At 38.1% G+C, this 20356-nt stretch overlaps 2 protein-coding genes across 3 annotated transcripts; both read right to left on the minus strand.

Moving 5' to 3' along the window:
• Positions 1 to 1664: 1664 nt before the first annotated feature.
• LOC18107015 (protein VASCULATURE COMPLEXITY AND CONNECTIVITY) lies at positions 1665 to 2935 on the minus strand. The gene is made up of 3 exons (XM_006372933.3): positions 2599 to 2935; positions 2278 to 2483; positions 1665 to 2119 (listed from the first exon to the last, which is right to left on the minus strand). Exons 1-3 carry the CDS (start codon positions 2695 to 2697, stop codon positions 1918 to 1920), a joined length of 507 nt encoding a protein of 168 aa, XP_006372995.1. The 5' UTR covers positions 2698 to 2935; the 3' UTR covers positions 1665 to 1917.
• Positions 2936 to 6837: 3902 nt separating this feature from the next.
• LOC18107017 (histone-lysine N-methyltransferase ATXR3) lies at positions 6838 to 19842 on the minus strand. 2 transcript variants are annotated; one of them, XM_024588968.2, is made up of 19 exons: positions 19590 to 19842; positions 16755 to 19449; positions 16556 to 16612; positions 15212 to 16393; positions 13966 to 14333; positions 13377 to 13880; positions 13189 to 13289; positions 11895 to 12915; positions 11705 to 11776; positions 11067 to 11177; positions 10871 to 10971; positions 10022 to 10121; positions 9834 to 9929; positions 9371 to 9664; positions 9210 to 9263; positions 8383 to 8630; positions 8156 to 8264; positions 7728 to 8030; positions 6838 to 7316 (listed from the first exon to the last, which is right to left on the minus strand). In XM_024588968.2, the coding sequence occupies exons 2-19, from the start codon at positions 19336 to 19338 to the stop codon at positions 7140 to 7142; spliced, it is 7482 nt and encodes a 2493-aa protein (XP_024444736.2). In that variant the 5' UTR covers positions 19339 to 19449; positions 19590 to 19842; the 3' UTR covers positions 6838 to 7139. The 2 variants fall into 2 exon arrangements, with proteins under 2 accessions (XP_024444736.2, XP_024444735.2); XM_024588967.2 differs by having other exon boundaries at positions 15206 to 16393.
• Between the last annotated feature and the right edge of the window lie 514 nt (positions 19843 to 20356).

Below are 20356 nucleotides of genomic sequence, written 5' to 3' on the forward strand. Positions count from 1 at the left end.
CTTATAATGCTCTCAAAAGTATCTTCATCTTTACTTCTTCAACATTGTATGACACTGAACTTGTCTTGGGCTTGAATCCTGCCTTCTTAGCTGCTGTGAAGTCGTCTTGCTTAGCACGCCTGTCTCCTCTCCATTAATTTAGTGTATGCCAACTGAGAACCAGTAAATTCTCTTCTCTTACTCAACAAAAACTGCAGCCTGGTGGTCTCACTAGTCCCTTCTCTCTTGCCTTTGCCCTCACCCTTTCTGCATCGCCCCATCTTTTCTCAGCAGCATGCATGGTGGATAGGCCAAATTAGCTACCCAACCGTTTTAAATTCATACCAAAAAGATTTTCCACTGAAATCTCAGCTAGCTCCACATTCTGATTTAGTTAGCCAGCAGACTGGAGTGCAGCCCATTTATCACTGATGGGAGCGACTTCCATGTTCATTATAAGTGCGTGCGCCTCCTCCAGGTGCCCTGCTCGTCCAAGAAGATCCATCGAGCATGAATTTCTTGTCATTCTGTGGAAAATTTCTTTACCCATAAAAGTTGTATTGAAATTGTGGCATGTTTAAATTTAACATGTTAAATTATTTTTAATATAATATATCATTGACTCGTCACGTTTAAATCCATCTACAGAAGTAAACGACATGTCCCTGAAAAGAGTAGGGACGACGTGTCATTCATCCAAACTAGGTTAGAGGCATTCACCAAATTAGAGATAAATTGTTACGCAAATAAAAATAATAAACCTAATTAATAATATGTATAGAGACATTTCAATAAATTTGCCAAAACCACGTTCTTGTGCCTCAATAGTCAGCTAGATGGCCACGCGCTAAGTTTTTTCCTTGCGACATCAAAGAAGCAAGAAAAAAATATAAGATTTAGAAAATTAAGACATTGCATGTGATATAATATATATCAGTGACTTGAAAAAGTAAAAAATAAAATATTATAAAGTGAACTTATACTTAATTAATTAATTTAATTTAATTAAAAAATAAAATTTCTTTTAAAAAATTAAATTCAATAAATTAAGACCAAAAACAAATTAAGGTATAACTCATGTCATTTCAAAACAACTAAAAACTCCAATAGAAAGCTAGATAAAATAAAACAAAAAAAGTTAAAAAAAGAAAAAAAAAACAAGGAAATACATGGAAATCTCTTAAATCTCATGGAAATGACAATAATACCCTCATTAACTAGGCTATTAATTTTTTAAATGAGCAAGAGCCATAACGATTAAATTTTCACGTGTCTTAAAAGTAGATATTGAATATATCAAAATGTTGGGTCTTGATATTATTATATAAACACGGGTTTTTATAATAATAGCATAGATGTAAGAGCTAAATTGAAGACTGATTTGGCATAACATCTAATCGTAGGTTGGATGAGTTGAATTGTAAATTGGATCGTCAACTTAAGTTATGATTTTTATTAATTTGTTATTATTAAATATTTATTAAAACAATGTAGTTTTAATTGAAATCATGATTTGGTACAAAATAAAACCCGATTTAAACTAAATTTTGAGTTGTGGATCACCAAATTGACGTGCTGAGCCTTGAACATGTTCTATAACTATGAATGATAGGTGAGTCCGTGACCCTACTGGATCGTGAGTTATGATGTGGTCAGCAACATACATAAACTGCCTAATTGCATGATGAGCAAACAGCACAATGTTATCGCGTCTCTAAAACGTTAAATACATAAAAAAAAATTAAAAATTGATCATGTCTGCTCAAGGCATCTCCCGGCATGATGAACATGAGAGATTTTCCATCAATTAGCTAGGGTGACGATAAGATAATAAAATGCAATGTGCACTGAAAGAAATTTTACAGCTTTACAAACTAAGAAATCTTCTTTATATGATCATGAAAGGTAAGAGTCATGGGACCCTGTAAAAAGAGAGGCCTAAGCATGGCCTCCATGCTTTTCTTCACCAACAGCAGCAGTAGCAGAAACGTAATACGCAACGCAAAAAAGCCCATGGACAAAGCACAGAATGCCTCCAATCGAAAAGAAATGATGATGTGTGAAACCACAAGAGGCTCTTGACTTGTTGTTTGACATTGTGCCAATCACTAGCATGGATAATCCAACAGCCAATATGATCCTGCCCAGATAATTAGATGTAGAAACTTCATTGCTTAATCACTAATACTGAACTAATCCACTAATTATAGGCTGATTAGTTCAAGCTACACAATCAAGACGTAATTAGCTTGTTAACTCAGCTTGGAATCAAGAAAATGTTCATGCAACTTCACTTACCAGGTAAAGAGGAAGCATGCCACAGACAGTTGTCTATTAGGAGATGCTCTTTGGAGCTCTTCTTGAGAACAAATGCACATGCACCCACCAAGCAAGTTAGCAATAACATGGGCTAGTCCTAGAACTCCTGCTGCTGCTAACCCTAGCTTGAAAGCATCCTGGCTTGGATCTCTGCACTCAAATATCCAAAGCCTCAAGTGCTTAACCTGTAACAAAAATGAAATGGCAATTATGAGTCATATATGTGTGTATGGCTACTATAAGATATAAAGATAACTAATATATATATAAAAAAACATGTTATGGCTTGGATTAACATGCCTTGTTTTGTGCAATATCAGCTTGGATGCCAAGAATACCAGCTACTACATCCATGGCAACAATCAACAGACAAACAAGTACACCTCCTATTTTAACCATTTTTTTCTCAAAAAGGAGGGAAAATGGAGCACACTCTCTAAATATATCTTGTTGAGACTAAGATTTAGATGATGGGAAACAGGATATGAACAAAGTCTAATATAAAGAGTGGTAAAGGGAGAAGAAAATGTGATTAGCTGGGATAAGTTAGCAAAAGCTTCTTTTGTCCCAACAGTGGAAACTTTACCTTGTGTCTGCTTTCTCCTCCTTTTCTTTTCTCTCCTTGGATTCCTTTGATGGGGGAGCAAGAAAAGAAGGGTATAAACCAGCTCATAGAGGAACGTGCCTAGGCATCTAGCAAGCAAGCTAACAATGGCCCAGCGATCTTTGTGATTTCTGACTTTACAAGTATTTCTGTATGTGTAGATAGGCAAGAAGGGAACAATTGGAAGCTTTTTACTTAAAATAATTGCCACCATTATCTCCTTACGTTTGATTTAAATAGGTTGATTAAAGCAGTTTCAGATCAAGCCTTGCATATATGCTTGAGGTCAGATTATAATGAGTATGCTTTCCAAAGTTATTATCTAATTGTCTTTCAATCTAAAATAAATTTATCAGATTTTTATTTTTTTCAATATATCAGTTTAGATGTGTAAAAAACATGTCTTTAAATTTATACCTTCATTTAAAAACAAGCTCTTTTTTTTTCATTTAAATCCCAACGTTAAATCATGAAAAAACATTTAGTTGTTTTGGCAAATAAACTCCAAATTAAAGTCTTAATATCATAAACAATTATTTAGTTTTTTGTAACTAAATAACTCTACTCGTAATTGTTAAACCCAATTTAGCTTCAGCAAAAAAAAATTGAGAATTTAAATTTGATACAAGATAAATTTTTAGTTGAATAAAATAAAATATTAACCCAGTAAAATCTAGTTGATTTAGCTAATTTTCAGTAATTCAATAAATTCAATATCAAATCTATATTAAGAGTTTTTTTTTATAAGAAGAACAAAATGATAATATTTTAATAAAAATAATTAATCTAATTAATATTTTTATCGGTTTAGTTTCCTTAACAAGTATGAAAAATCATGGGTGTACTTGTGCCACCACTTATATTTGTTTATGATCCGGTAAGAAGAATAATGACATTAATAACCATCTAGTAGGTGATCCAATGATAAAAGTTTGGAATTAAAGGATTATTTTCTCTATGGTCTCAGACTTGAATCTTGTGGTTGCTAATATGATGGCCACTGGAAGTTTACATGGTCGTTAGTTTCAGGGCTTATGGAATTAATCAAGGTGCGCGCAAACTAGTCCGAACACCAACTTTAATTAAAAAAAAAATGACATTGATGATTTGTTACATGGTGTCATCCTCATTCTTTACTTTTTGAAGAGATGTCAAATTAAGAGAGGGAGGAAGCAAAATTCCTGAAAGAAACGAGTACGTCTTTCAAGCTCCAACAGAGGGCCTAGGAGGGGGGCCTAGTGTTAGAGAAATAGTGCATGAAAAGACTACAGGTTAAGGCTCAAAACGGTGGATCTTCGTCCTCTATTCCATTGTCAAACATAGTCTCTGTGACTATCTGCAACTTTTGTGACTAATTAGCAAAAAGGACCCCATTTTCATACCTCAATCCCAAAAACAACCAGGTATAAAATCCATCTTTTTGACTCAAGAAACTGCGTGATTTAAAATCAATGCTGCCATGATATGCGTCCTCTATTCAATAATTTAAGAGGGACACGCCTAAGTTCTTGGATTTTCTGCAACTTTTGGATTGCATGGGGTGGATTGGCCTTTCATTTTATATGAACCAAGTAGGAAGGCCGTAGCAGACATGGGCACCTTGGAAGATTGCAGCTAGTTGCTCCTATGCAGGCCAGTAGCCCATCCTTTACAATTTGTTTTTGATTTCTGCTCTACACTGCTAGTGCCTCTTAACTCTTCAAGTTGTGCTCTCTCTTGTATGATCACTAAATTTATAAATAAATAATTTTTATTATGGGTTTCAATTTTATGTGAGAAAAAAAATAGAACAGTAGATGTAACTGATAATTCCTCACAAATCCAAAACCTTCCTGCAAACAATCAGTTTGTTGGAGGAGAAAAAAAAAAATTAGAGACTTTTGATTTAATCGCGTTTTAAAATTTATTTTTTATATCAACTCATCAAAACAATTTAAAAATATAAAAAAAAAACAAAAAAATTAATTTTTACAAAGATTTTTTTCATCAAACACACAGATTTGAGATCACAGGACAATATCATCATCATGAAAAAAAAACGTTGTGTTTTAGACTCTTAACAGAAGAAGAACAAAACAACACCAAAAAGCACATTGAAGTTATCTGTTCTCAATCAAGAAATTAAAAAGGAAAAAACAGGAAATACCATGAATCAATTTCTTGTTAAAACTTGTAAATATATATGTATTCATCATCTTGTTTCTATTCATTTCAAGTCCTATAAACAACAAAACTTGGAAGTAAACAAAGTTAAAACCTATCATTAGGCCCTAAAATGCTTTAGATTAGAAGATAATTAGAAGTCTAAAACGTTCCCTTCTTCCCCAAGCAACACGAAAATCATAAACTTGAATTTGAAAACCCACCATTCAGATCAAAAACCCACAAAGTTTTGATCCACATTTGCCTTCAGAACCATCTCCATAATCTGCTCCCTACTGACCACCCCCTCCCCATAACCACCACCCCCATCATTAGCACCATGAACGAAGTTATTATAATGATCGAAAGAAGTGGCGGGCCTCGGCTGTACTAAAGCTCTAATCTGTTCTTGCAAGTTCATGATGTACCTACAGGCCTCTTCAAGTACGGTAGCAGTGTCCATCTTTGTAGTAATCCAAGGCATCACCTTTCTTAAACATTTCACCCTCTCAGCGATTCTCTGTTTCGCAAGAACCGATGCTGATGAAGAAGACGACCCAGTACCATAGTCAAAAGCAGACCGCTTCGGTTTCTTCATCTGGCCCGACCGTTTCGGCTTCTTTGTAACAGCATTGAACTTTCCAAGAACCGACTCCAGAGTCTGTGAGTCATTCAAAACGGAGCGAGTTGCTGACTCGTTCGGGACCGAAGAGAAAAGGTCATGCGGCTGGGTTGACTCCGCTGGCTGCGACGGGATGGAAGAGAAGAAATCATAAGGTTGAGCTGACTCGTGAGCTGGACTGAGTTCAGGGGCCAAGACGAAAGAGTTGCCAAGACCGAGTTGTTCAGAGGCGGGAGGGGTGTAATAGTAGTAATTATCACCATCTTCGTGCAATAAGTTAGTGAAGTTTGATGTCGTCGTGCTCGGAGGAGGAGGCATTGAAGTTAACAGGTCGTTGCTGCTGTAGTAGTAACTGAGAAGTGACGGAGCTAACATGCCTGTGTCAGAGAAAACAGAGTTGAACATCGGTGTTGCAGTGGCCGGAGTTCCAACGTCAGAGAAAACAGAGGAGTTAAAGGTGGTGGCACGGTCGGCATGATCATGTCCGGAGATTAATGGGAATAACTGGATTGCTGGATCTCCATTGAAGACAAAGTCCGAATCAAAATCTTCGATCTCCATTTCCATAACCACAACGAATGTGTTGCCTAAGAGAAAACAACAACCAGACCCGAAGTGAAATGGAGAGGAACCGCAACAAAAGAAGGATGCTGCTGTTGCTGTTTCTCTCTGTGGGGTGGACACGTGTAGGATGATAATAAGTAGTTCGATCGTACACAGCTAGGCAGGTGGTGGCGACACTGGAATCAAGGATGATGCTATTGGAGGTCAGTACAGTAGGGTGTCAGGATACAGAGTACTGTAGGAATTAGCTGGCAGGGCTGGGCAGGGGTTTTGTACCTTGTGCTTTTTTGGACGACTGGTAGAGGGTGGAACCAGGAAGGTGAGAAACCTAGCTGTTATTGCTTTTGCCATGAGTGATCCAGGTTCGATAAACTCCATTGTGTTTGGCCTTGAAACCAAAGAGATTTTACCAACACAAAACACAATTTTTAGGAGCTCAGGAGTTCTTTTCGAGCTCGGCAAACAGATGGGCAAAATTGCAGAGTAACAATTGAGACATTCTGCCATCCAAGGTTCATGATAAATGGGTATTTCAACGCAAATGGATCTTTACATTAGAATTGCAAGCACATAGGAGGAGGGGTAGGAGATAACACAGACAGCAGGATTTGATGGGAAACTTTCTCTTCTTTTTTCTTCTTTACTTGAAGCAGAAGGAAAAATAAATGCTTTGCTACCAAATAATGAATTACAAAATCACAAGGAGGAAAGATTGAAAAGAAGGAAAAACTGTACACAAGAATGAGGAGAAAGCAGCTGAGGGAAAGATGTTTTGGAATGATGACCCAACTCCCATGCTAAAAGGGGTAGCTGTGAACTAAAATGCAGAGATCATTCCAGAACACTTACAAGCTGTTGTTGCCTAATTAATAACCCCCCCTGCAGCTTTACCCAATCTGGGGAAAGACCTCATCGATCCCACATCGCTTGATATACTGTAGGTCTGTGCTTCAACCAATGTACCATTTCTCTGTCTAGTGGGGACTTGTTCAATACAGCATCTAGCATTGGGCTGCCAAAAACTTTTGGAGAACTCTTAAATGACCATATTTGGTCCTTGGGCCACGGTTTCTGAGGGTACTTCTCCTGTAAATACGACATCAACAGATAAGACATTGCTTCAGGATTATCATCAGCCGACTTCAAATATTATTGGTCTCGGGCTCATTATCCTTAAAATAGCAAAGTTTCTTAGCTGAAAACATAGGGACAAAGCAGATAAGAATTGTCGGTTAAAAAATAGCTTGGCTAAACTATTCTAGGTGATATAATTCTAATTGGTAACTTTCGTTTACTGAAGTCAATTTTAAACCATGAGCATCTTGGATTCAGCCTGAAACATTCTCAAACCAAAACATGAAGACACAAGTCTATCATCTCCAGAGTAAGAGAAGAAATCTTGGCAGGTTCAGTTCAGGACAGGATGGGGCAAAAACAAACATCTTATGATAAAAAGATATCAAACAACTAGCAGTATATAATTGTTATGAAACATACCATTCTTCCCAACATCATTTTCACAGTCTTTGGGCCATAAATGCGCTGCTGTGATGGCTTCTGAACCTTTGAGTAGAAGGAACCGATATCAGGTAATGACAAGCAGCCCTTACTCGCTTTAGCAAGAGTAGAATCAGGCTCAGTGTTAGTCTGGATATGCCAAAATATCAACTGCCCCATACAATAGTTCTCACCATAGGTCTTTTGATACTTGTGGGGAAGACCCCCTAACTTATCAGCACATTTGGGGCCCAAGTCAAGTGGACTTATGTAGACCGGTGGAGAAGTAAATGCATCATATTCCTGCAAGAAATTAATAGTGTTACTTGAAGATTAATGAAGATGAGCACACAATTGTCCCGGCAAAAGTACAAGGCAAAGAATATAGACATAACCAGTTGGAGGAGACTGGTTGGGGAGGGACTTACCCTAACTCTAAAGAAGCTCTTTGTATAAGCATAAACATGAATTAAGTCAGCTGCAGCATCATGCCGGCACTTGTATGTACATGGAAGACTGCGGACCTCATCCCTCAACCTTCAAAACAAAAAACAATTTCAATTGAATTTGCCTTTTCTTTTTTCCAAGAAATCAACGTGAATAAAAAAAATTAAAAAAAAAAGAAGAAGAAGAAGCAATATAAGACGTTGCTCACCACAATAATGATTTCTGGATTGCTTTCGGAATGTCATCAGAATCTGATGGATCATGTGCATAAATCTTGGACTTAAGGTCATTTAGCATTTCTCCATCCATATGAGGAGACATGCACTGCAGAAGTTCCTCAACAAGTGATCCCTCTTCTTTCCAGAGGAAGGAAACGGTTTCTTTAGGAGTAAGCTTCTCCAGTGGAGGTGGAGCCAGCTTTGGGTCACCAAATATACACCTCATTACATATCTCACCTGCATATAGAACTTAGAATATTTAAGAATTCACAAATTCCTATTGGTAGAAGAGATCCTAAATCAACATACTCAGACCTCAAACCTCGAGCCTCGTTAGCCAGACTATATAATCATGTTCAATGAGTTGGAAACAAGGAATGCAGATAGAAAATTAAGGCACTTATTAAATCATTTCTACAGGTTAGACTTCAGATTGAGACCTATAATTGTTAGCTCTTAGGCCTAAATATCAGAGATTGATATTTTGCACCAAAATGCATAGACTCTATAATCACGTTCAATGAGTTAAGAACAAGGTATGCTGGATAAAACAAAGGCAATAATTAAATCAGTTCCAGCAGTTACAATGGGGTGATCTTGCCGGAGGTTCTATATCAGTTACATTTCAGACCAAAACCTAAAATGATTGGCCCTAAGACCAAAATATCAGAGGTATAAATTTTGTATAAAATGCTGTATAGTCCAAAGAACTACCAATCCCCATTGCCTCCAGAGGTTGTGCATTTTAACTCAAGGAAGTAGACCAGTAGACCAAAAATATACCACTTAACGTACACAGTGGCAAGTGGTACTGACCTTGTCAAGTGTAACAGCCAAATTTTGAAGCCTCTGGTTGTAGACACCTTCAGCCTGCTCAGGCCAAAGAAATGAAAACATGAGTATCCAAAGTGTAACTATAAGCATATTCTCTCAAACAGAAACTTCGCATGAGAATTTCACATGCACTCTGCATTTACCTGAACCTCAGCATCACTTCTCTCAACCTCGATACATATATCTGCAAAATATTTCTTTTTCTCTTCCAAATTATGCCTTAGAATTTCCTCAGGAAGCTTTGTTCTTTCCAGATTTATAAATCTAACCAGACGAGCTGAATATGCAACCACCCAATCTGGCAACCCACCAAGTAAACAACTACCCAAACCAGCCCTACCCAGGTCCAGATAATCTTCTTCAGACACAGAATTTAATTCACAAGCTCCGAGCATCAAATAATGTCGATCCAGTAATCCATGACACTCCTTCAACACCTGATGATAAGTACAGTTCAGTTGACATCAAATAAAACACCTCAAAAACTTATGTTACGAAGTACAGTAATTATTCAACCTTTTGCAATAACAACTATAAGATATTATAATAATTTTCCAAGATAAAAAAAGATATCAACTAAGAAGAGAATTCAATCCTAGACCATACCTTTTGAAAAGCCCCTTCACCAGTCAAATTTAAGTAGCTGCCCCTGCAAACTTGGCTACCACACAAACAGACAGATGCTTCATATTCTTCTTTACTCTGCAATATAAAAAGTCACCAATCATTCGATATGAAGAAAATGAAATTTATATTCTACATTGCGAAAAGGCCAACAGGTAAATGATGTGCACCTCTGTCACAGAATTGTAATCAAAGGTTATCTCCTCGCCATGTTGGATTTTACGCACAGAGTAGATTCCAATCTGGTACTGACCACCTACAGCAGTAACTCTGCATTCACGAGATTATAATTAATAACTGAATTATTAAAAACTTGATAACATTGAGCAGCATTTTCCTTTTACAATAAGTCTTACATCTAGTTAAGATGTTTTTTTTTTTTTCATAATTTCTTCAAAATCAAGATCAAACTTCAATGGAACAATACTTCATTGAACAGCAAAATGAAGCAGTATCTCAAACTCAACTCAGAAATAATCAAATTCCAGATTCCAGACATTTTGATTCATACAAAAGTCAGTCAAGAAAAAAGAAAAAAAGTATAAGGAAAGACATCCAGCAAGCATGTATATAACCTTCTTTTTTTTTTATAAGTGATACATGTATATAACACCATCCACCAGGAAACAGATCTGAATATTTGCTTTTCACATATGGTCATTCATGGCATGTTTCTGGCTGTAAGCATCTAATTCAATCATCTAACTTCCTAGGATGTAAAATAGAACATTCATATTTAACATCAGGAGAGCAAAAGGAAATACATTAAGATGCATTTTAGCAGTGCCATACAACAGTGAATTAATTCCATTAACTCATTATTAAATACTACTATAAAGACAATCATGACACATTTCCATAAACAGATAAAAGGATTACGAGTCGCATAGAGATAATATCACTGCACCACTGTTTACTTTATATTCTATAACTGGCAAAGCTTTCCAGACTGCAAGGACAATGCTTTACACCTCTGCACATTAATCAGAAACAGCGAATAAAAGGGAGGAAAAACTCACTTTGCTTCACAATTAGGTTTGCATGAGTGACAGATTCGACTTGCATAGTTTGCCTTGTGCATGGCATCAACAACAACCAAATCATAACCATCAGCATCACCCTGAAAAACAGCAACAAGATATCAGGGAATTTGATGAAACAAGAGGAGAAAATATAAGACAAGCCCATATACAGAAGTTGTTAGTAAAACAACACCTTTGGCCTCTCAAGATAAATGTTGTAAAATTCTGGAGCTGGCTCTTTACTGTCCTTCTGTAATAATCGAATCCCATCTTGCTTCTCAAACCATTTCCACGCAGGATATACCTGTAAACGTTAAGTTCAAGGTGAAGCAAAAGAAAAAGGCTAAAGCTTTCCATCATGAAACACCAAAGGTTGATTCTAAAGAAAGAGACCAGGCAGCCAATGCAAAAACATTAAGAAAGCAAACTACAGCATGGTTATTACCTTCAAATACATGCACTTTCCTATGTTAGCAATGGAAAATTGGCAGTAATTACATGCTATACCAAGTTAACAACAATACTAGGAGTTGCATCATAAGACATCCTTATCTTTAACTTGCATCAAACATATTTAAGATATTAAACCAAAGAAACCTCTGACAAACATCTAAAGCAGAGATCTCATACAAAACTACGTAGCAGGATCACACAATGCACGTTCCAATACAGAGAAGATGGTCCTGGCAACACAACTGCAGTTTCCTATCATATCAAAAGATATTACACGGTTGAAAGACTCTAAAAGTTTTGTAAAACATTATTTTACAATACAATCAAATAATGACAAATATTCCTTAAACGCCATTTTCCAACTAATCAGATTCATACCTCTCCCAAAAACTCCACAACAAAGTCATCATCTCGAAAACCAGCTTCTTTGTTGCATACAACACCAAGCCCCTGAGGATTAAAAGAATGGGTGTAAAATAACCATAGTCGCAGTAAAAGTTACAGATTTTTTTTTTTTGTGCATGTCTGTGTTTGGAGTGGAGGATTCTATCAAGTTCAGATGCTATACCTTCCGGTAAGCAACATATTTGTCATCAGGTCGACTATCTATGGCTCTCAAGATACCCCGGCAGATTTTCATTGTTCTTGTGTCACAATCCTCCATAGCAGCTTGTTCAAGTTCTTCAACAACAGGTTGTAAAGGATATGTCATTGGAGTGTTCCCGGCACCAGTATAGTGCCTGACTTGCTTATTCAGAGTACAGAGTAGCACATCTTCAATAAACATGTGTTTTTGTGACAGAGGCCAGTCCACTTCTTCAGGCATGGAATCAAGTAAAAGATTGTGGGTATAGGGATCAATTCCATAAACTTCCTGTTCTATAACTTCATCTCCAAGCTGTTTTCTAGGTTTGTAATCCTTAACTTCAGGAAGTTCCATATCCAGTTCCTCGGTGCCATTTTTCTGTGCATCAAGCTTCTCAGCATAGTCATCTGGCAAAGACACAGACATTTTTCGCTGGACATCCTCCTCATCTGCTACAATAACATATTGGTCTATGACTTCATACTTCCTAGTAACAGGAGGAACCAGACTCGCATTTGTCATGCGAGCACCCCATTCACGTTCATCCTCATCTGTCATAAAGTATTCATCTCCTCTTGAGTCCCCAGGTCGGCCTTCTGATCGGAAATCCAAATCACTTTCTGTATCTGAGGCAGTACTACCACCACCACTCCTGCCATCTTCAGAAGACCGGTCATCAGAAGTTTCACTTCCTGAATCCATGGATTTTCTATTCAGTTTGGATATCCGCTTCTTAATTTCCTGATCAGATGCATATTCTCCAAAATCAAAACTACCATTAGCAAGTATAGTACCATTGCTCCTATTCATGTACTTCTTATCAATAGCTTTCTTCTTATGTTTAATTGGAGCAGAGTCCAATGCTGTAGATACATCATCTTTCCATGACTTCATGAGCTCATCTCTTTCGTAAGAAAACTTAGAACTCTCTTCCAACCGAGAGGCTAGTTGGAGAAACAATGTAATGATGTGATTCATGTCTCCAGCACCCCGATTCTTCACTCTGCAATTGAAGATTTAAATAAATAACAAATAAAAATGATTTATGGTAAGAAAGGAATAGAGGTATGCGTTGGGTATGGTGAAGAAAGAAAAAGAGGCATGCAAGGTGGTTTCATTCCTATTATAATGCTGGCGTGCAATATAAGAGATCTGCATTACCAATAGTCCAACACAGAAAGAGCAAAATACAAAGTATATACAACATAGCAGCCGAGCTGAAGGAAATCCTCGCAGATATAAAAACACATAATAAAACCATTAAAGATAAACTTACTTAATTGCATCCCTGCACATTCGACTAATATCCTCCTTGACAGCCCTCAATCCATGCCCAACATAATAGCCACTCTTCATCCTATCCTCAATTTCTGTCAACTAATAAAAATACAAAAAAATGGAATAAGAACTGAAGCAAATATGCAGCACACCACATACGAGTACAAAAAAAGTGAGTAGCATTACCTTAGGCACAAAAAAATCAAAGGTATTTTCCTTCATTATGTCCTTTAAACCTGAAGCTAGAAACCCCTCCATCCTTCTATAGCTATTTTCAGATTTCTTAACTGCCCATCGCCTCATACGAGCATCCCTGGGTAGAATGGATGATGACTTTCTAGCATCAAACACTTTTGAGCGTTTGTACAAACTTCGACGAAATAATTGATTAGCTGAGTCTCTCTTGTTCACACTATCAAAATACTCCTTGAGTTCCCCAAAATCATCTCTCTCACTGATTTGTTTAAGACTCCTTAATTTAGAATTTGACTCCACAGAGATCCTGGTGCGGCTCTTGAGCCAGCTAATATTTGGAAATCGAAGGGCCAACTCCATGAATTGGGTGCAACCTCTAATATCTATAGAAGATAAACATGGGAAAGAGCGAAGAATTTCTTCAAGCATGCCAGATGTGATATTCTTACAACCCGCCAGCACCATTGCATTAATTTTTTCTTTGTTATAACCATTCTGCAAAAAAAAAATCATTTCATCCTCAGGAAGGTAAAGACTTAATTGGCTATAGCCTGTAATGCCAAACATATATAAAACTTACCATGATACTCCTCACCATCATGTCGGTACAGTTGGGGGCCCCAGAGGAAAGATCAACTTGAATTGATATGCCCTTGTAAAAACTAACAGCAGATCTCCACTTTTTACAAGTCAAGGAAGCAAAGACTAGGGATTTCATGTCAGATCTCAGGAAATGAAAGACTCGTGCCAGCATATGACCATCCAATAAACCCCAGCTTCCCGCCTCAATCTCAGAACACATGCTCTCTTCTCTGTGGAAATTGGTATCACCACATAGTTGCTCAAAAGTGGTTTCATCCTTATGCAATGTGCCTTCCTCCATTTCATAATCCTCGTCATTTTGGGCAGGCTGCATCCGGGCTCTTTTTCCAGCACGTGCATCTATTTCTGCAACTCACCAGTCCCAGAGAAAGAGCCTCAGATTGAATACCACATATAATTAATTAATTAATTATAAATCGCATGCAAATATATGATCAGAAACTGAAGCTAAAAAGAACAAGGGTCAACGCAATGATCTAAGATACAATTACCAATGATGCAACAGGCAAAATTCATTAAGCACAACCAAAGCAATAGCTTTCTTGTAATGATATTCATTTGATTGACCTTTAATATATCGTCAACATACGATCCCATAAAAGGCACAGCAAAGAGAAAAGGTTGAAGAAAAACGTACAAAAAGAAGCAATTAAAAAGAAAGGAAGCAAAAATCGCCAACACATGAAGAAAGAGAGGTGGTATTTGAAAGACAGGACAGTAGAGGACACATGAAAACAAACTTGAAGCATATGTAAAGAGGAACAAGGTAATGGAGGAAAAGTAAGTTCAGGTTTCACACCTATAAAGACGAACAATCAAAATATAAGGATTTCTGTGGAAAATATGGATGTTGACCAACCACAAGAAAACATGGAACAAAAAAGTTATGGTCCAAGGAAAAGTTCCAGATAGTACCATCCATGTAGAGCCTTAAACAGAACACATAAAGACCATCTAAACATTTACAGCAAACATCAATTACTTGTGACAAAGTCACACGTGCCACAAAGGCATGAAATATCGATTAGATAGTGGACACAATAAGAGAAATTTGAAGGAAGCAGGAGAAAAATTGTTACTGCTTCATCTCTCAGCAAGGCACTTGTGCAAAGCAAGTGCAGTAAGATGATCTTCTAATACCTGATTTGAGACACTTGATCATGAAATTCCTATTATTCAGTTGTAGATACAAAAGGAAACCTGGATGATCAACTCACCCATACCTGATTTGAGATACATATGTTTATCGATCTCTTTTGGAGGCCGTTTTGCAACAATCCAAGGATCCAAAGCCTCATTTATGGCAGCTGCAAACTCCCTGTTTTTGTATGATTTCATTACCAATTCATGTAGCTTCCCACGGGTAAAACCAATGAACTGTGGATGAAGGCTGTGAAATGAACTGGAACTTCTGTCACTCTCAATGTTGGAAGCAGTCTGGGATTTTGAAAGGGTTCCTGAAGAACCAATAACTGGCTCAACATTTGACTGTTGAATTTTGACACTGGCTCCAAAAGTCTCGGTGGCTGAGGTAATCGGAACCCACACTCTATCAAATTTCCTGAAAACACTACTATACTTTTGGATGGTACCTATATCTGCCAAGTTCTGAAGCTCTGAAAATGATGATGGCCCTTGTTCATGCCCAGCACCATCTAAGTAGTACCACTCACCCAAATTCAATTGTAAGTCATCTGCTGTACAGAGACAGTCTTTGGGAGTATTAAGTGGCGCAGTAGACTTCCAACAGCCATGTGAATCTGGGTCATTGACAACTTTGGATTGAGAATCACTCTCTACTGATGATCTCTTCACATCATTAGTTGCAGAATGTGTCCGAGCAGCTCTTGAATGATATCTGTCCTTCCCTCGAACTTTAGTACGGGTTTCAGAAACATGGTCCTGAACCACGCATGCATTTATCCTAACTACTGGTAGCACGGTTCCTTTCACTCCCCTTGTTATTGGAGGTTTATTGAGAGTTGATTTACTGACACCACCAGTATCATTTCTCTCATCTGTACTGGAGAAAGCCCAAGGAGGGAGGTCAAGCTTCCTACTTTGAGAAGGAAAATACAAATCATCTTTTCTTTGCCACCGTGGGTCCTCACACCCAGACTTCGTCATGTGGCATAATGGGAATCCATCATTGAGAACAACTTTCCTTCTGGTAAATCTATCCTGGACAGATTCATCATTCCTCTTCCAGTCCCCACCCTTGCAAGACCATCGACCAGAAAACCAGTCAGCGGAATCAACAGAAGAGGCAAAGCCATCATCCTTGTCAGCAAGAGAACCTGGCCATGCTTCAACAGCTTCTTTTGTTATCAAATCAGAATGTCCTAGTAATTCATTACTGTTTTGATCCTGTTGTTCAGCAGTGGAAGCTAGATACCAAGCAAAACCTGTAGATTAAAGATGACACACTGGTCAATTTTTCTGGCACATCTGTTATGGCAATTGATTTGTTCTGTAGAATATTGAGAGAGCCGGAGAGACTTTTTAATTATGAGCAACACTGAGATAGAGATGACCCAAGAAAAAGAGAAAATAAATTAATTAATTACCTTCTGCTTTTATCCACCCCTCCCATTGCACATGTTCAAATTTCATTTGCAGAGCTTCTGCTTGATGATAAAGAAGAAAAAAGATTGTTAGAAATCTCCAAACAAGAGGGGGGAAAATAGCATTAAATAACCAGAACATTATTTAATTCTAGAAAATGAAAAGTAAAAGAAAGGAAATTAAAAAATAAAAATAAAAAACCTCCAACAGTCTCTATCTCACTGCCAGGAACAACAGAAAAACCCTCCAACAGGGCTCCAACTCTTTCGTCAATCTGGAGATCTTCTAAAGGCTCAGATGCAACTGCGCTGTGATTAGGGCAGACCAGTGGCTGCAGCAAATTCCCTGGCACTCCCTCGCCAATCTGAGAACAAGATTGCACGATATCTCCAGTATCTGCCAATAGATTACCAGGTGCCTCTGGAGGGCTTACTAGCTGAGTTATAACATCTGGCACAACTGATGGGAAATTCACAGTCACCAACGGTGAAACTGCATTCTCAATAGTTAACCACCTATCACTATCCAAGTGCTTGATGAAGTGATCAGACATAAGAATTCCTTCATCGACAAGCGCCTTAAGCTCACATAACTTCGAAGGGCCACATTCCACACCAAAATGATCTAGGTAAAACCATCTACCAGTCGATGTGTCAGCCACCACAGGGACATGTGGTGGCGTATCACATATATCCATATCTTCCTCCATTGATTGCAGCTCTTCTGGAGGAGGTCCATCAACTTTAGGAGACTCTTTGGCATTTATAACGGGGCTCTCAGATTTCTCTTCTAAGCGAGTTTCACTGCTGGTATTCTTTTCATCCAAACCATCAAGATTATGCACACTGCTTTTATCTTGAGATTCTTTAGCTGAGAGTTCAGTGTCCTTTACTGCAGGATCCTTTTGGCTGATCTTATCATCCTGCTTTTTATTACCATACTGAGAGCTCCGCTTCTCATGTGCCGCCCCCTTTCGACTTGCTTCTCTGTGATTAGTGGGCCTAGCCCGGTCATGTGGGGATCGCTCCAAGTAACTTGGTGTCCTATCACTGCGATCATGGTGCCGGGTTCGATCCTGTGGGGACCTTTCGAAATAAGCAGGACTCCTTTTTCTATGCTCATTATAGCTGCTTCGGTCATATGGTGATTTCTCAAGTACATACGGAGATCTCTCTCGTCCATATGGGGATTTCTCACGTCCATAGGGGGATCTATCATGTCCATCTGGGGATCTGTCCCGCCAATATGGTGACCTCTCACGTCCATATGGAGACCTTTCTCGCCCATATGGAGATCTCTCGTGTCCAAATGGTGTCTTTTCTCGGCCATAGGGAGATTTCTCATAACGGATTGGACTTCGGTCCCTGTGATCATAGTATCGGGGCCTATCATGTGGGGACCGGTCAGAATGACTATGCCTGTCATAAACAACCTTAGAGGACAAAGTGGGTTCATGATGCCTGGATGAGTACTTGTCTGATGAAGATACTCTCGAATAAGAAGAGCTTTTATAGAACCTCTCTACTGAGTGACGTGAATAGTGCTCTGAGTAAGCATAGCGAGAACCATCCTCAGAAAGTCTCCTGCTTTTAGAAATGGCATAATCCCCGTAATATTTGCGCTCGGTATTATCAGAATCAGTGACATGACGCTTCAATCTGTTACCAGAAGCATGCTCCCTTTCATGGCTCTTGCCATTGCTGTACTCACTCTTATATGAACCTTCTTCGTCAACAATCTTTGAGCTTATCCTCGTACTCCTTTCCTGGCCACTCTCCCACCTCATACCCCCACTTCTACTCAACTCTTTCCTTCTGTAAACATCCTCACTAGAATACTTCCCAGAAGGCGGCGTACGCTCGCTACTCATGTCATGCCTGCCACGAGACTTGTTGTAGCCATACTCATCTTTAATATTCCACCTGTCTGGAATGAACTCACCTTTCTCAATTTCATCTCGAACAGCTTCCCCTTTCCGCCATTTATTACCAGAAACAATCTCCCCTTTCTCTATATCCCCTTTCTTCCATTTCCCACTACCAATCTCTCCTCTTTCAATCTCACTTCTCCTTGGCTTCTCTGGTGTAGGAACGAACTCTCCATTCTCAATTTCCCCTTTCGATGGCCACCTCAATGTCCCCAATTCCCCCTCTTCAACTTCCTCTTTAATATTATTACTACCACTCTGTACCTTACTATCCCCAGAACCCAAACCATCACCATTTTCAACTATCTTGCTACCACTACTACTCTTCAATCCTGATTCTTTCTTCTCTGCTGCCACTTCCTTGCTCTTATCTTCCTTCTTCAATCCTGATTCTTTCTTCTCTGCTGCCACTTCCTTGCTCTTCTCTTCCGTCTTCAACCCTGATTCTTTCTTCTCCAACACCGCTACTTCCTTACTACCACTACCACCAGCACCCTTAACTGCTTTGTCCAATCCCACTCCTTTCTTCTCCCCCAACACTACTCTCCTCACCACTTTTTTCACCTTAATTATCCTCTTCACCCTCTTCAGCTTCCCAGTCACCCCATTGCTGCTAGCATTAACTTTCCCATTATCCTTTTTGTCACCACTACTGCCATTATTATTATTATCATTATCAGCACTACTGATGTTACTATTGCTGTTTACAGTTTTCCCACCTCCGCAAGCTGTCGTAGCCGTCGTCGTCATTGCCGCTGCTGCTGCTGTAGGCTGTTCTTGAACAGGAAATCTTTCTTCCATGATGATATTATTACTACCGTGTTGCAAAGGCATACATGCGACACCTCCACTACCCATGGAATTCAAAACCTGAAATCTTCACCACTCGAAAACCCTAATTCTCCCCTTTCCCGGGGCTATCGATGCTCATACTTCAACAAATTCTCTCCTTCGCTTCAATTCCAAACCCTAATTTTCACAAATCCACAAAAAAACATCACCGTTAATTCATCAATGTAGGGTTAAATTAAATCAAATGAACAAAAAATACCTACAACCAATAATCTTTGCAAAAACCTAGGGTTTGTAAATAAGCGAGAGAGTGTTACCGGGAAAGAATGAAGAGCTGAAACGACAGATCGGAGATTGCCGTTTATTTGCAGATCGAAAATGGAGAAGGAAAGAGAGAGAAATGAACAGAAGGAGCTTCTCCAAGAGAAATAATCTCTCTCTCTCTATCTCTCTGCTTCTTTTTCTTTTTCTTTTTTTCTTTTGGGTTAAGTAAATCTTTGTTTCTTTCTCTCTCTCTGTCTCGTATTTTTGGTCTGAACGACGACACCTTCGTGTGATTTTATTTTTTCTCTCTTTTTCTTCTTTATATATATATATATATATATATATATTATATTAGTGTGGGTATTAATGAGGGGCGACTGTGGATATGAAATTATAGTTTTGTCCTCGAGGTGGCGGACATTTATGCGTACGAAACAAGACCGCCGTAGAGCTGATATCTAAAAGTTTTAGGCATAACTATTACTTGCGCATCGAATAAAAAAACAAGAAAATAATATTTAAATCATAAAGACTTATTTGGAAACATTATTAAATTTGATTTAATAATCTAATCTTTAAACTTTAAACATGATTTCTTATTTAGATGAAATTTAAAATTAATATGTGTGAAGGCTTTTTGATGTTATCTAATTAAATTAATGAATCTAAAAATAAATTAAATAATAAAAAAAAATATGATTTGATTTTAAAAAAAATTAAGATGATATCTATTTCTTTTTAATATTGAGTCAGCAATATATTATATTTACCAAGTTTTACGACTGAACTCATCAAACCTGTAATTCAAATTATAAGCTCT

This window comes from Populus trichocarpa, chromosome 17 (genome assembly GCF_000002775.5).
Source record: "Populus trichocarpa isolate Nisqually-1 chromosome 17, P.trichocarpa_v4.1, whole genome shotgun sequence".
Lineage (NCBI taxonomy): Eukaryota > Viridiplantae > Streptophyta > Magnoliopsida > Malpighiales > Salicaceae > Populus > Populus trichocarpa.

Coding starts and splice junctions, on each gene's coding strand:
- LOC18107015 (XM_006372933.3), bottom strand. CDS start 2,697: ATGGTTAAAATAGGAGGTGTACTTGTTTGTCTGTTGATTGTTGCCATG. Junction 2,484..2,598: donor CTGATATTGCACAAAACAAG/GCATGTTAATCC, acceptor TTTTTGTTACAG/GTTAAGCACTTGAGGCTTTG. Junction 2,120..2,277: donor GCATGCTTCCTCTTTACCTG/GTAAGTGAAGTT, acceptor TTATCTGGGCAG/GATCATATTGGCTGTTGGAT.
- LOC18107017 (XM_024588967.2), bottom strand. CDS start 19,338: ATGGGTAGTGGAGGTGTCGCATGTATGCCTTTGCAACACGGTAGTAAT. Junction 10,122..10,870: donor AAACCTAATTGTGAAGCAAA/GTGAGTTTTTCC, acceptor TCGTGAATGCAG/AGTTACTGCTGTAGGTGGTC. Junction 9,264..9,370: donor GAAGTGATGCTGAGGTTCAG/GTAAATGCAGAG, acceptor TGGCCTGAGCAG/GCTGAAGGTGTCTACAACCA.